This window comes from Nuphar pumila, chromosome 2, assembly GCF_984573655.1.
Source record: "Nuphar pumila chromosome 2, dmNupPumi1.hap1.1, whole genome shotgun sequence".
Classification (NCBI taxonomy): domain Eukaryota; kingdom Viridiplantae; phylum Streptophyta; class Magnoliopsida; order Nymphaeales; family Nymphaeaceae; genus Nuphar; species Nuphar pumila.
The window spans coordinates 96,503,336-96,518,770 of NC_143250.1; the positions used below are offsets into that span (position 1 = coordinate 96,503,336).

The window sequence follows — 15,435 nt, forward strand, 5'->3', positions numbered from 1 at the left end:
CGGAATTCAGGAGGCACCAGCACCAGGCTCAGTGATTTCAGTAAATCAGGTTGTTTAATATTGCAAGCTAATTACAGAGGTTGTGCAGTCCAGATTTACCTCTGTTTGAAAGCTGTCAGCTGAGAATGAGAGTTTATGCATTTGATAGGTACATGGTCAAACTACCTTGGTAGTAAACTGGTAGCTGGGATGGGACTTCATGCATTTGGGAGAGGAAGTGAGACTGTCTCCCTTTTATATTTGCACTAAAAAGTGGATTTGGTAGCCTAAGCTGCCTCAAGAGCTTCCGTAAGGGGGGAAGGGGAGGAGGAATCATTTACAGGATCCTGCACATAGCCCCACATAATTTTGCTCATATTGTAAAACCCCACATGTTGCTGGTGAAGCACAATGCATGAATGTTGAAGAAAAACACAGAAGATGATAACAATAGATAAAAGAATATAACATGAAGATACATTTTAAATATGCCTAGTGATGCAAACTTACTACTTTAAGTACATGGGATTCCTTTGAACGTATGAAATTAGTAGGTTGGGTAATATCAATGAACCAATCAAAATCTGAAGCATACCACCAGCCATGTTCAATACAAATATCAGAGACATGTCAAGATGATCCATCATCCACAACTAGTATCACAACATCATTTCAAAGCAAAAAAGGAAATACCCACAAACAGAAAATATCTGGTGGGTTCAGTTTTGTGCATGTACCAAACTTGCATACAGAACATATAAAAGCAGGCACAGCTATGGAGTGGAGCACACCAAAGCCGTCAAAGATAAGTTAAACATTGGGAAGCCATTACTACCTTCAACGCCTTTTGCTATGCCTCCTGCTTTTCCTTCGACTCTCTTTATCTGAATGGGAATCATAAGCAGACTCTGAATCAGAAGAATCCGAAGAGCTATACCTATGGTGCCTTCTCTTCTTCTGCTTCCTCCTCCTTCTCCTTCTCCGTTCCTCCTCTGATTCGGATTCTGAGGAACTATAACTCAAACTACTTTCCTCACTGGAGGAATCGGATTCCGTCCCAGATGACCCCTTACTAGAGACGCCACTATCGCTCGTGAACACAGAAGCCTCACTCCCAGAATCCGAGTCAGAATGCTTCTTCCTTTTGCTGTTCTTGCTTCTCTTTTTTCCCTTGTTCGCCTTCTCCCCGCTGCCAGAACCTGATGGCTGACCCGCTTGATCAACACCCCGGAGTGGATTATCAGGATTGTCGAGCTCATACGAAACCGAGAACTTCATCTTCAATTTGGGGTTCTTAAGCTGTTGGGTACGAGAGGGACGCGATATATAAACCCGTTCGTTCTTGCACTCATACGTCCAATGGCCGGCCTGGAAGCATTTCTGGCACTGAGCAGCTCCGCCGACAGAGACCGACAGTTTCAGGTCCTTCCTCTCCCCCAATCTAACAGCCTTCTCAGTACTCATCAGATACATTTGCCTCTTTGCTTCTTTCCTCTCCTGCCATCTGCTCGGCCCCTCTTCCTTCTGCCCATAAGCATTAACATTCCTTGCTGCCGCAGCAGCCGCCCTTTCGGCTTGCGCGCGACTAAGACCCTTCGCCGCATTCAAAGCAGCGGCTTTAATCCGATCAGCCGCAGCCTGAGACTTCTCTTCTTTCTTGCTCGACATTGCACACCGACACCAATCAGGAAAACCCTAGATGAGCGAACTGCTCCTAATCCGAAACCACCAACGAACCACCAATCGAGAAATCCTAGCTCTTTCACAGAGAACAATTCCACCAAAGGTCAATACCACACCTTCTGCGTATAACCAAAAAACCCTTAATAATATACGAAGAAAACACTAGATCCACGAAATTCAGGGAAGCAAGCGATTCACTTCATCAAAGAACCAACTGGCAATTCTAGATCGTTCCTCAACCCAAACACAACCCTTTCACCTCGAGATTTCAGAACCTACGTTACTATCCCGGACCCAAATCCCCGAATCTGGAGAAAATTTCTCCCTTTCTTTTCAGCGTAAAACCCTAATCCCCAATTTCAGCCGAACCGGAGTGCTTAACAAAACACACACAGAGTATCAAACCCTAAACATCAAAACACAGGAAAGAAACTAACACATTGTGATCCAACTCCTTCAGAGAATAAATATCCAAAGAGAAAAGAAAAAAACCAAGCCGTTCTCCGAATCGAGAAAGGAAACGACGGAAAGAATAGGCTCAGAAGTCACAATAAGAAGAAGAAGAAGAGAGAGAGAGTTTTACCTGAGGAAACGGTGGTGACGGAGAAGGGAGAAAGAGAAACCCTAGGAAAATTGAAAACCCCCGACGGGTTTCCTTCGGGGCACCATTATATAGGTGCTGACTTCTGAGCGGTGTCCCCTCCCCCGAAGGTGAGAAAGGTTCGGATCTGTTTCTGGACCATAGATGATCCAGATCTATATCTGAAAGAGCATTCCCAACTTGCAAGCCTCGGACGGACGATTTTGGATATTATCATAATGGGATCCGATGGAATCTTGGAAAGGATCCTACCAAAATCAATCAGCAAAGGCTTAAAGGGGCGTTTGGATGGAGAACGGATCCCCATATGATGAGATCCACTCTATACTCAAACCTAGACGCCCAACCAATGGCTAGGGTCAGTTTTCACATTCTCAACTTAATTTACCTATGCAACCTTAACCCAATGAGGACTCAAATTTAGATAGGGCCTGCTCCTAAGAAAAAAATCAGGCTTAGTCAAGTTCAATAAGGTCCAACCGTAATTAAGCCTGAGCCTAGGCATGGACTTAGTCCAAAGCACAATGAGGTTCGGATTGTTAAGAGATGGCATGTCAGGTTTGAGGTTGGATCATCAGTTGACTTGTATTTTAAGATAAATTTGTTCAGTATTTTTTTAATTCGATATAAAATATAAGAATGATGTGTTTATAAAACATACACATATACATACATAATATACAATTTATAAGAAGATTTTGTTATTCATATTTGGTTAGGGATGGCAGTGGACTGGGGCGGGTGCGGTTGACAAGGTCTCCACTCCTGCCCCATCTCAAAATTTTGCCCTCTATCCCTGCTTTCATCCCCGCAAGGGTTTTGATTTTAACCATCATCGCCGGTTCATTCCCTGTTTCATGTCCTCCATCCTCGGTCCAAACGTGGCGAGGCTGGTGGGGCCCCATTTCTTTGATCCTTCAATCGCATCTACTTTCCACCTTCTGTCATTCGAGAAAGGGTCTGATGTTAGGGTTAGGATTATATATATATATATATATATATATATATAGTAAGTTCCATCCCCACACTGGTTCGAGACAGTAACTTAAGTTCTAAAATCTAGAGGTGAAAGGGTTGTGTTTGGGTTGATGAACGATCTAGAATTGCCAGTTGGTTCTTTGATGAAGTGAATCGCTTGCTTCCCTGAATTTCATGGATCTAGGGTTTTCTTCACATATTATTAAGGGGTTTTTGGTTATTAACAAAAGGTGTGGCATTGACCTTTGGTGGAATTGTTCTCTGTGAAAGAGTTAGGGTGTCTCCATTGGTGGTTTCATATTAAGACCAGTTTGCTCATCTAGGATTTTCCTAATTGGTGTCGGTGTGCAATATCGAGCAAGAAAGAAGAGAAGTCGCAGGCTGCGGCTGATCGAATTAAAGTCGCCGCTTTGAATGTGGTGAAGGGTCTTAGTCATGCTCAAGCCGACGGTTTCTGCGGCCGCAAGAGTAAGTCCATCCTCGCTTCATTCCTGCACGAGTTTTTTTATTTTAACATCCATTCTTAGTTCATTTCTTGTTTCATGTCTTCCATCCCCTATCCAAACGGGGTGTGACGGGATGGGGCTCCATTTCTCCCCGATCCACTACCTTCCCTATATTCTGTAGGGATGCAAGCCGTTGGAAACAGCCTAATACATGAAAGATTCAAATTATGTTGGACTCATTTTTATTCATAATACTTGGCTTGGACACCCAAATGAGCTTACTCATACTTGTTGAGCCAAAGTTGAACCAAATGGTAGGGATGGCCGTTAGGCCGGCCCGATTAGGGCTCAATAGGCCTGACCCATGTATTGACCTGAGCCCAGCCTTATTCAATCATACTTGAGCTTGGGTCAAGCTCAAATGTGACTTGGGCTAGGCCCTTGATGCAATGGCAGATCTCGATCCGGATTGATCTAAAAAGAATAAGAAAGACAAGAAAAAGTCGAAAGAGTATTAGTTTTAAGATTTATTTGGATCCAGATTAGGTTTATTTATTTTTGCTTTGTGTTTGAATTTTTGGATTTATCTAAAATTTGACTATAATAATTTATTTTGAGGGCTTTGTAATTAGTTTGATTGATTAATTATTCTAAATTTGAATTTCTCTTTTTTCTATAAGCCATATTTTCTATTTTCTTTTCGGAGTTAATAGTATAAATCAATAATCATGGCATAAATTTATGCCAAAATAAACAATCAATTTGGTATCTGAGCTTGCAATTGTCTAGTGAGAAATCTTGATGGGGCATATTTTGGACAGCAAACTTGTAGAGTTTGTAGATTTGATTGCATGCAATGATCGCTTTAATCAAAACGTGTCAGAGCTACTTGAAAGATTTGATTGCACGGAGGAGAAAAGTTCAATTAACGATCAAAAAAAAATTTGAGTCTCAACAGTTTATATCAGGTGTCAGCCAACCAATCTTCTACTCAAACAACTTCAATAGTGGAGGTAGCCATGGTCAAGCTACTGATCGAGTCCTCAGCCCAAGCCAATGAACCCCTACACCATATTGCCCTAAACATAATTGGAAGCAATGTCGTGGTGGTTTCAGAGATGTTATCAAAGGAGCTACGACTGAGTAGATGATTGGAAAATCGATTCCCAACCATGGAGGTTCATCGGCTCAACCCCACCATAGTCAGCCCGTGGGAACCAAAACAAACCCTAGGAATGGCCTAGCCCAGCCTTCACCTGTCAGATCGGGCCTAGTTGTCATCGAAAAGGCCTTAGGATGATGGGTTTTAACCAGTAAAACCCTTGTGGGTTCTGCCTCTTTTGCATAACCGGTCAGATGAGACCAACGTTGGCCAGAACCCGATGGGCGACATCACGTCGAGCATATCCAGCTTGCTGGACTCCTTCATTCCAGTGGGAGGGGCCCTTGGTCCACCGCCATGTTAGGAGGTGGCCTGGGGTTCTCTCCCTCATGCTGGTTCACTGCCACAAAGCCTGCAAGGCATCATCAGCGTTGATCGGACTTCGATCAGCAATGATCCACCAGTTGATTCTCGCCGACGGGACCTTGCCCAATTGGTGGGTGGGGTCCGTTATCCAAATTTTGATGTAAGATATAGGGTTTTCTTTTTAAAGTATAAATATTTTATTTTGAGGCTTTGTAATTGTTTTGATTCTTTTTTTTTCTAAACATGTTTTTCTTTTTCATTTTTTTTAAACCATATTCTTTATTTTCTTTTCTTATTATAGATGGTAGCCTAGGCCAACCGATTTGCATCAGCCCTTTAGGCTCAAACCAATTAATGTGTCCAGTCTGTCAAGCCTTGTGTACTTTACACAGGGACCCAGCCTGATTAAAGCTCAATTATCTAATCAGGTCGGTCCCAACCCAACATTATTCGGACTGAGGCTGCAAATTCGACCCAAATCAGGCTGAGTACCAGAAAGCCCGTTGGACACTCAGCCCGATAGCCACTCTTACCGAACGTTTTTGTTATTATTATTATTATTAGTAGTAGTTGGTTACTTAGATTGGGTCGGTTAAAGTGTCTGATACAGATCCGATCCATTAACAGCCCAAACGGAAATTGGAGAAAATTCCACGGATAATGTTTTAGGTCAATGGGAAGCAAAAACAAGTACTTGGTGCACCATGAAATTGGATTCCAACGTCTCCCAAACACATCAAAAGAAAAAAAGAGGGTTAACTGACCAATAAAATTTTCACAGAAGGAGCATTGGCATCAAGGAATCATGCAATGGAGAAACCCTACGGTGAGAAACCCCACTCCCAGACCCATCACCACCACCACCGAAGAACTCTCCCAGGATGAGATCGCCTTTCCATCTCCGATCAGAGGACTCTTTATCTCGTACTCTTTCTTTCCCTCCTTTCTTTTCCCAACTAAATTCGATTTCCCCACCTGCCACTGATTCTGTTTCATTCATTCATTTCCTGTAGGTCAATATATTCATCGCCCAAACAGCACGCTTCCTGAACAGGTTCTCTGCCCTCTGCGAAGAAAAGCTTACGTCCACAGGTAGAAAACAGAAAAAAGAAAAAAAAAACGAAATTGGTTCTTGTAAAAAATTGTGATTGACTAACAAAGTATCCGTAACCATCGCTTTCATTTCTTATCTTTTGCATTATTTTGCGTTCGATGATGAAAAGTTAGCAGGAGTTTCATCTCTTTAGCTTCATATAACAGAACCCATATGAAGGGGATGGGTGGTTTAATGCAAATTGAAGAATTTGGGAGAATGGGTAGGCGTGTAGAGATGTGAATGGACTGGATTCACAAGCCCATCTACATGTAGATTGGCAAAGCTTAATGTTAGTGATGCTGAATCGTATACTCTCTTCACTTAGTAAACGTACTCAAAGGACCAATTGTAGTTTAGTATCTAGCAGCTTCTCCATAAATTGGATGTTCTCACAAATGACTGGGTACTACTTTATAGGCCTATCTGCAATTAGCAATTGTGTTCATTTTCAAAAAAAAATAATTACTTTCGCGTTACTGATCAGTGACCACCATCATCACAACTAGCAGTATTTTGCATCCTTCATAAAGTTTTGTGTGTATGTTTTTTCAGTTTATAGCCAATTGGCTGCAAAATTTCTTATAATTTTATGCAAATTAAAATTTGACTGCCCATTTTTAATCTAGTTTGATGTCATGACAATTTTGCCTCATTGAATCACTGCAATTTCATAACAGGTAGAAACTCTGCAATAACTGAAATTAAATTAATTGGATGATAATTGTTAGAATGATCATATGATTTTTGAAAACCACAAAATTTATTTAGCTTTAAGTAAATTACGTCGAATCTCAATTCTGTATTACCTTTCAAATATCATACTCCAGAGGGTTGTGTACATGCTACTCCTTTATCCCATTTTTGAGAATGGCAAGTCAAGCTAAAACAAATTAGAAGTATCTATCATGGAGAACAGAACTAATTTTTATCTTTCCAATTCACCACAATACGCAAGTTAAATTTGTCTAGTTCATAGACTTACCTGCATTGATGAGTGAGTGAGTGTGTGTGGAGGGGGGGACGGGTGGATTGGTGGGTAATTCATATTACCAAAACTCACTAGTTGGCTGACCTGTTATTCATTTAGCTAAAAGCCTGCAGCCAATTCCTGTCCTACATATGCAGGCGGATACTACATCTGGATACAACACTTATGCTTTTGGAGGCCAAGTTGAGAAGCGTTGATTGTCCGGGGGATCTTAAAGATGGCAGTCCCTTAGAAGAAGATAAACCATTTTCTCAATATGCAAACAATTGTCAATCTGATGGTACAAGCTCCCCCAAGTCTCCGCAGAGTTCTGCTTCTACTTCAAGGTGAACAATCTTTATTCATTATTGCAACCTCGATTTTCTTGTTAAATTTTAATTTTTGCTTATGCACCTTTTTCCTGGTTGTGTAATGTACTGATTGTATAACAAATCTATTTTTTTCACCTTCATTGGTATTTTTTTTTGGTTTGTCAAGGATATCGGTTTTTTGCAAACTTATATGTACAGTTTTCATTTATTTTGTACCATATCCTTTTTATAGGATCTAATTCCTCTAATATAGCTTCTTGTCCTTGTTACATCCCTTTCAAGAATCCATGGGACTAGCTCATGGTAACAAACTACTGCAGGAATGGCCTAGTTTTTCAATAGCTATTACTGGATATGCAGCTGAAAGCTGAAGCACTAGAATGGTAGTGCATAGGATATCTAACTGGTGTGACAGAAGTAACTTTTATTATGTATATGCTTCATATTTGTATCATCCTCTGTGTCCTTGGATGCTGTTGTCCAAGGGGAAGTGTTTATGCAGTGAAATACGAAACTAGTAGTAATATGCAATAAAAATTGTATGTCCAAGGAGATGAATGTTTGGAATCGATGCCTTCTCAAGTGGTTCCTGTTTGGCCTAATAAGGAAGAGAACCTGGTCTCTGTATTGTTAGAGTTTCGTGGATGCCCAGAAATTTGTCAATCTCTGAAGATTTTCTTGTTTAAAGGACTAGATTCAGGTGGATTTTTACGTGATTAGATTCTTGAATGGTACCCACAGGAGTTTGATGTAATCATTTTTTTCTTTTGTTTTTGGTGGTTGACAAGAGGTTGGACGGCTAAAGCTTAACCTATTTTAAGCAAGCTGATAGTTGTAAGTATCATTATGGAAATTGGTCTAGTAATTTTGGCCATAAGCTCTCATTTTATCATAAAAGATTTTTCTAAAGCAGGTAAGGACACAAAGTGACCATACTGGTAGAATATATGTTCATCCATATGCAATGTATGATTTTATCTATTCATCTATATGCAATTGATAATTTTGTCTATAAGCTTTTATCACATTTGCTAGTTGGACAAACTGCTATTAGACATTGCTATTATTATGACAGTTGCCATCAAAATGACATGTTTGTTGAAAGGAGCAAAAATGTCACATTCAATGAAGATCCTATATAATCTGCAGATGGCATGACCATTTCTGAGATTGCAAGATCATCAAAATCGTGAAACTGCCTCCGACTTGGAAATTTCTTCCTTCTGGCAAAGTGGTTACCTTGTAGATTGAGTTAGGATACCATGTTTGTGTAGCGCAATCACATCCAGAGTTTCCACTTGTTGCAGATAAAAGTGGTTCTTGGGCGCAATGCCTTGCTATGCTCTACTTCTGAATATTGGACTATTGGAGTAATCTCATTTGGGTAATTACGTCATCTTGTCACTCTGATATTCTAAGAGGCCCCTACCGAGGTTAGCATGTGGGGACTACCGAGGTCAGCTCGTGTTTATATGGACTAACAGACAAACCTGCTGCTGTTCAAAATTTCCTGCAATCCCCGTTGTCATATATGCCTTGAGCCATCTTGCCTAAGTCTTCTTGGAAGGTTGCAGATTTTTTTATTGCTTCGGGTCAGGTTGGGTTGGTTTCAGTGCGAATCAATATTATTGTTATTATTATTATTGTTGTTGTTGTCGTTAGTTCTTCCACATTTGTTTATTCAGATTAGGGTTGGTTGAGGTGTCTTACAGATTCAATTCATTAACAGTCTTCTCCATGAAATGGTCATATTTTAAATGTGAAGGAAAGAAATGTTGCACTTGGAAGTGGGTTCCTATATTTGGAATTCTGATTGACGAGGGATTTTGCAAATAATTGGATTTTGTGATTTTGTTATTGTTAAACTGATTCCTCTTGCTATTCAGACCACTCCAATGTGCAGCCCAAAAGTACAGACATAGGCATTCATGTCTTTTTTATGTAAAGGAGTTGGAGCCTGCAGGCACCGGTTATCTTGAAAAAATAATGGCTACATTTGACAGTTTCAAACCCATGGTCATGAGTGAAAAGCTCTAATTCTTTTTTAGTTTTTTTGCATATCTAATCTCTAGATGTGATCTACATGTTTGGTTTAGTAGAAACTGGCTCTTGAATCTTGCAGGTAAGAAAGAGAAACAACTAGATGGAAAATGAGAATAACATTCATTCTTAGAATTGATCAACCACTAAATGCACCACAATGCCTATAGCTTGCGAGGGAGTGCTTCATATTTTTCAAATGATGAATTTTGGTTATCTAAATAATCTAGGTCTGATTAGTTGGGAGTGGGGGGCATTGCAACGAGACTGAATTAGATGATATTTTAGATACAAGCTTTTATTGCTAAAATATCCAAGTCAAAGCCGGATATGGAATCAAACCCACTTATCAGAATTCAGATACAGTGTCAAGCTAAGCATAACCAGATCAATATCCAACTCATTTGCCTCAAAATAGTTTATTTTCTTTTCTTTTTCTTTCATTTGCTCTAAAAAAGACATTGATTTAGCTCAAATTACACCATGAAAACAAAAGGAAAGTATTGATCCAACCTCCTTGCAAACGAAGGATCTCAAAACCGAGGTTCTGATATCCTTGGTTTGGCAAAAAAATAACAAAAAAGAGAGATCACCATGTAGGGCATTTTTATCATTTTTAATGAGCAAGTCTCCGTAACCACGTGGGGGAAGGAGTAAGCCCACGGAGTTTTAAGGACAGCAACTGTTCCTGGGTGTGGTTTCTCCTTGTAAATATAAAAAAAGAACTCTCCTTCACCATGGCATGGTAGCTAGGTTGGTCTAACCCTTAGCCATTAAGCTAAGTCAAAAGAAAGATACAAGTAATAACATGGAAGGCTTCACCAAATCCCTACCGTTCTCAGCTAAAAAATTACTGACCTATTTGAAACCTAGCCACTGAGACTCGGTCCAACTCAATGCAAGTAACCCACACGGCCTGTGCTGACTCGACCAAAGTGATCCTTGGTTGAACTTGCCTATACCAGATTGGCCAAGCAGCAAAAGATCACACAGATCTTGCAGACCTTGTCGCAACTCAAGATCAAACCAAGTCCAAGTCAACGACCGACCAAGGATCATTTGTTTATGGGGCTATCCTCATTGAATTGCTGAAACAAGCAGCTTTGACCACTAAACCCCAAGAAGTAAGAGCTGGGAAATGAGATGAGCATCTCGTGGTTTGGCTCGTAAAGGGCTTGTGTGGAGTCTTAAAGTAGGCTCATCTAGCTAAACATAAATAACAAGTGTTCGGTTTGTATGGATAGTGAAGTAGTAATAATTTATTTTAATTTGGCCTTAAAACTAATAATTTTAGAGTTCAAATCTTTGGCCTGCAGCTGTGAAACAACGCAATTTTTTCTGTAAATGAGCTAACTTCAACTTGGCTCAATAGGATTTCGTGAACAGTGGACTCAATGGTTTTTTGAAAAATATCTGGATTTTGATTAAAGGTGATGTAGGACCCCTACCTACAAGTCTTTCCTTTGTCGCTAAAAATGTACAACCTCACCAAGAATTTAAGCTTCCTTCGATCAAAGTTTTAGTTGTAGCATTGTGTGCCTTGTATGTGACTCTAATATAAAAAAATGAGCTTGATGGGGTACAAAACACCACCAATACTTGAAAATGGCCAAAACACACAAAATATACTAATATTAGCCGAATCAACACTGGATTAAATGAAAAAATCAATAAATGATAGAAAATGAGTAAATATGAGTCTTACCTCGGGCTTAGGCAGCTTTTTCTACAACGACAATGAACAAATATAGCTTCAACTAGGTCTATTCGAGACTGGTGAGTAAAGGATCTAGATCTAGGGTTTTGGGTATGAATTTCGACAAAGTATGGGTAAATATACTAGGCTAGGGGGGACATTGGATAGAATGTGGGTGCAAGGTGTTAGTCAAACGTAGGAGGGAAACCACACATTTATAAAGGATCTAAATGCCTGAAATGGGGGGACATGGCCCATGTTTATAGCTTTTTAATAGAATTATGGGTCTTGGTTTGATGGATCCTAGGTTATAGAAACCAAATCCAGATGCCATCTGATTGGCTAGAGACCTGGGGTGGTGCAGTCCTATTGGTTAGAGTTTTTAGCTTGGGGACCAAGAATTGGGTGTGACAGGCTGAAGAGGCTAAGGAACCAGATTTGAAAGGTTGAAGGGTTGAGTTTTGAGCTTTTTGGCAAGTTTTGAGGTCCAAAGTTCCTTTCAAATGTGAACTATGCCCAAAATGGGGGGTCCCAGGCTTGGGCACCACCCTAGGGGTATGGGCGCCAACCTTGGTTATCGTCCTTATTGAGATGGGTTCGGATCCATACCTGGAACGACAACTGGATTAGTATGGGCGACAACTCAACCTATATTCAATCTATATCCAAATAGTATGGGTGACAACCTGGATTGGATTGGGTCCACTAGGGAGAACTATAAGTGGCTAAGAACGATAACTTGGCCTGGATTTGATCCAGATCCAAATAGGTCGGATGACATCTAAGATGGATCTATTCTAGATCCACTTAGTATGGGTGTCAATTTAGGTTCAAATCCATACCACAACTAGGGTCCATATCCAAATAGTATGGCGACAGGTGGGGTCCAGGTTCAAACCAAGAATGACAACTGAGGTTTGGGCGACAAGCTTGAGTGGATTTGGGTTTAAATTCATATCCAAACAGGGTAAAAGCCTTGTTTTGGTCATAGCTTTTGATTTCCATATTTGTTTGAGGTGATTTTTAGTGGGCTTGAAAGCTTATGATGTATTCTTTGACTTTTTCTTTTAGATAGAAAGCTTGAAAAGATCATTTTCTAAGCCAAAAATATATTTGAAGTAGATACAATAGTTTTGGATACAAGACGTCAATGTTTTGAGAAAACATATATTTGGATAAAATCCATAGAATGATGATTGGTCAAATTTGCTGTGTCTGAGTGTTCAAATATTGATCGAGCTTTACACTTGCCATAAAACGAACCAAGCTTGAATAGCTAAAGTTTAGTACGTTTGGCTTGTTTACCAATGCTACAAGTGAGGGTGTCAATGGGTCAGACCTGGTTGGGCCCTAACCCGGATTTGACTTTGAAGTGCTGGTACTGAGCCAAACCTTGGTTTGATTAGACCCACCAAAAAAAACTGATTCTTAAATTTCTGCTTTTTTTTAATTAAAAATTATAGATCTTAATTGGAGCTCGGGTTGGACCCAGGTCTGTTATGAAATCTCGCCAACCATACTCGACTCAATATGCTAATCACTCTTTAGGTTTGATCTAGATTCTAATCAGACCTCATTCTTTATCACTAAACCCTAACCCTATAGGGTTCGGTAGGGGTCAGGTTGAGGTCAAACCCTACCAATTGACACCCCAACCTACAACCAGGTATTGGTAGCGGCTTGAAATCCCCTGGCTCGAAGTGTCCATCCATGGCTGAGGGCAAGACCTAAGCTGAGGCGTCAGAATTGGGTTCAGTGATTGTGTGGTACTGATTCAAAATACTAGTATCTTTTGTGTATGTTGTTGACATGCTGTTGCTTTCCTGGCGGGCTCATTGTCATATTTAGTATCTGATGGTAAAAAGTATGTAGATTTCTTGCAGCCCGGTGCATGATGTGGCTGATTCATGTAGGACAGGTTTCTTTGGCATGGCCTTGGGTACAAATCTGTAATATTTACCATTTTCACAATTACCATAGCCATCTGTGTGAGCTTCAGCTTGGCCGCTATGTATGGAATTGTCATAGCAGCTCTTGGAATGCTTAGTACCATTCAACAGGTCTTGCAATTGATACATATGGGCCTATTAGTGATAATGCATGGAAATTGCAGAGATGGTAGTGATAAGCCATAAGATCCCTAACAGAACAGATGCTCTTAATGCTGCTGGAAACTGTTGGATCAGGATATTGAATTTAAATATGGCCATTGGGTCTCATATAATGGAATTCAATGACCACCAAGGACTCTTAGTGGGGTGGTAATTGAAAAGTAGGGCATGCTTCTCCAAAAAAATGTGGTGAATCCCCTGCTTACGTAGATGAGAGAAATGAAAAAAAGACACACTGAGCTCTCTGCAAAGGAAGGGATTGTGAGATTCAACACATAAGAGAAGAGGGCTGAGATAGCTCAATGACAGAGGATGTGATCATTACAAAGTTGGAGGTTCAACCCTTTCTACCAGTGCACATCACCCCAACCTAAACGAGTTTCAGGAACCTAAACGGGGTTCCTACAAACTACCGCTGTTATTGGCAAGGTGAACACCTTACGAAACTCTCTGCTCATATTTCCATGTGTGTTCATGCACATACGTACACATAAACACACATATAATCATTTTATCATTGCATCTATCAGTTCATAACAAATTTTGGCTTCTGTAATTGTTTCTCAAATTTCTTTGAGTTTCAGCTTATTGTAAGAATTTGACATTGACAAAATCTGAACTAAATTCCTAGCTTTGATTTTACTTTCTTGATAATGAAATTCTTGTTCGATCCAGGAATTTGCCATCAGATCAGCTGCACTTGTTTCTCTTGCTCTGTTTGGGGCCTTAGTCGGGATGGCATAAACACAGTTGATGTGCTAACCCCCAAGGTCTTTATTGGACTGATTGTTGGTGCTATGCTTATTGTGACCTACTGGTTTTCAGCCATGACCATGAAAAGTGTGGGCAGTGCAGCTTTGAAAATGGTGGAATAAGTTTGCCGACAACAGTTCAATTTTATACCACCTAGGTACGGGTACAGAGAGGTACGATAGGACAATTTTGAAAAATATGGGTACGAGCATACCAATCAAGGAAAGTCCACAATAAATTAAAAATTTTCTTTTTTCTACAATATTGGAAAAGATCAACATATATAAATTTTAAAAATTTAAGAAGATATAAAAACGTAATAAAATAATGATAAAAATTAAAAAGTTCTTCATATCACTATTTATCGCCAAATTCGTGCAGACTGCAGGATTAAATTCAATCCGACAGTTCAAATTTTTAACAATCATAAATGACATCTAAGAATGGGCTGCCAAGAGACATCATTTGCAAAAAATGAGTGTAACTGAGATGCGTATGTTTCGATGGATGTGTGAAAATACACTAAAAGATAAGATTCGGAACGAGAAAATACGTAAGAAGGTAGGCATTGCATCCATTGAAAATAAGATGAGTGAGAATCGTTTATGCTGGTTTGGGCATATTCGGCGAAGGCCTAATGATGTTCCGGTTAGAAGGATGGAGAAATGGAAAAATCTTTTATCTAAAAGAGGTCGGGGTAAGCCTAAGAAGACTTGGATGGAGATGATAAGAAAAGATATGAATGCTTTGAACCTCACCGACGACATGACATTGGATAGAAATGATTGAAGAAGGATTCATGTGGAGGACCCAAAATGATTTTCTTTTTGGTTCATATCGCCGACCCCAATAGTTTGGGATGAAGGCGTTGTTGTTGTATAAATGACATCTAAGAATGATGAATTTTAATTAATTATTATACATAAGATAATTTCATAAATGATTCCTAATGGGCGGAAATCATTTATGAGAGCTTGAATTTTAAAACTAAAATTTGCATCGTTGGATTGAATCTAACCCAACAGTTCAGATGATGTCACAATGGTTGCTGCAAAATTGGTCATCTTATTCCTTATAAAGACACTTAAGCCATCAAAGCGAAGATGACTTGGAAGAGCTTAATGAAAGAAAAATAAGAAAAATTTGTGAAAGAGATAAAGAAAATACTGTGAGCCCCATTCATATTTCCCCTTCTCTTGTTCACATTGTCATGCATGAACAAATGAACAAGAACATTGTCGTGTTCCACAAACCCACATTTTCAAAATGCCGAGTTCCTTTTCCT

General features: G+C 39.8%; 2 protein-coding genes across 2 annotated transcripts; one reads left to right on the forward strand and one right to left on the reverse strand.

The window, feature by feature from the left end:
* Nucleotides 1–401: 401 nt before the first annotated feature.
* LOC149846266 (uncharacterized) lies at nucleotides 402–2,307 on the reverse strand. Its single transcript, XM_089996276.1, has 2 exons — nucleotides 2,246–2,307; nucleotides 402–2,068 (listed from the first exon to the last, which is right to left on the reverse strand). The coding sequence occupies exon 2, from the start codon at nucleotides 1,645–1,647 to the stop codon at nucleotides 817–819; it is 831 nt and encodes a 276-aa protein (XP_089852402.1). The 5' UTR covers nucleotides 1,648–2,068; nucleotides 2,246–2,307; the 3' UTR covers nucleotides 402–816.
* A 3,629-nt stretch (nucleotides 2,308–5,936) lies between these two features.
* On the forward strand, nucleotides 5,937–9,440 carry LOC149846267 (uncharacterized). Its single transcript, XM_089997911.1, has 4 exons — nucleotides 5,937–6,079; nucleotides 6,169–6,247; nucleotides 7,377–7,565; nucleotides 8,858–9,440. The coding sequence occupies exons 1-4, from the start codon at nucleotides 6,037–6,039 to the stop codon at nucleotides 8,859–8,861; spliced, it is 315 nt and encodes a 104-aa protein (XP_089854037.1). The 5' UTR covers nucleotides 5,937–6,036; the 3' UTR covers nucleotides 8,862–9,440.
* Nucleotides 9,441–15,435: the final 5,995 nt, after the last annotated feature.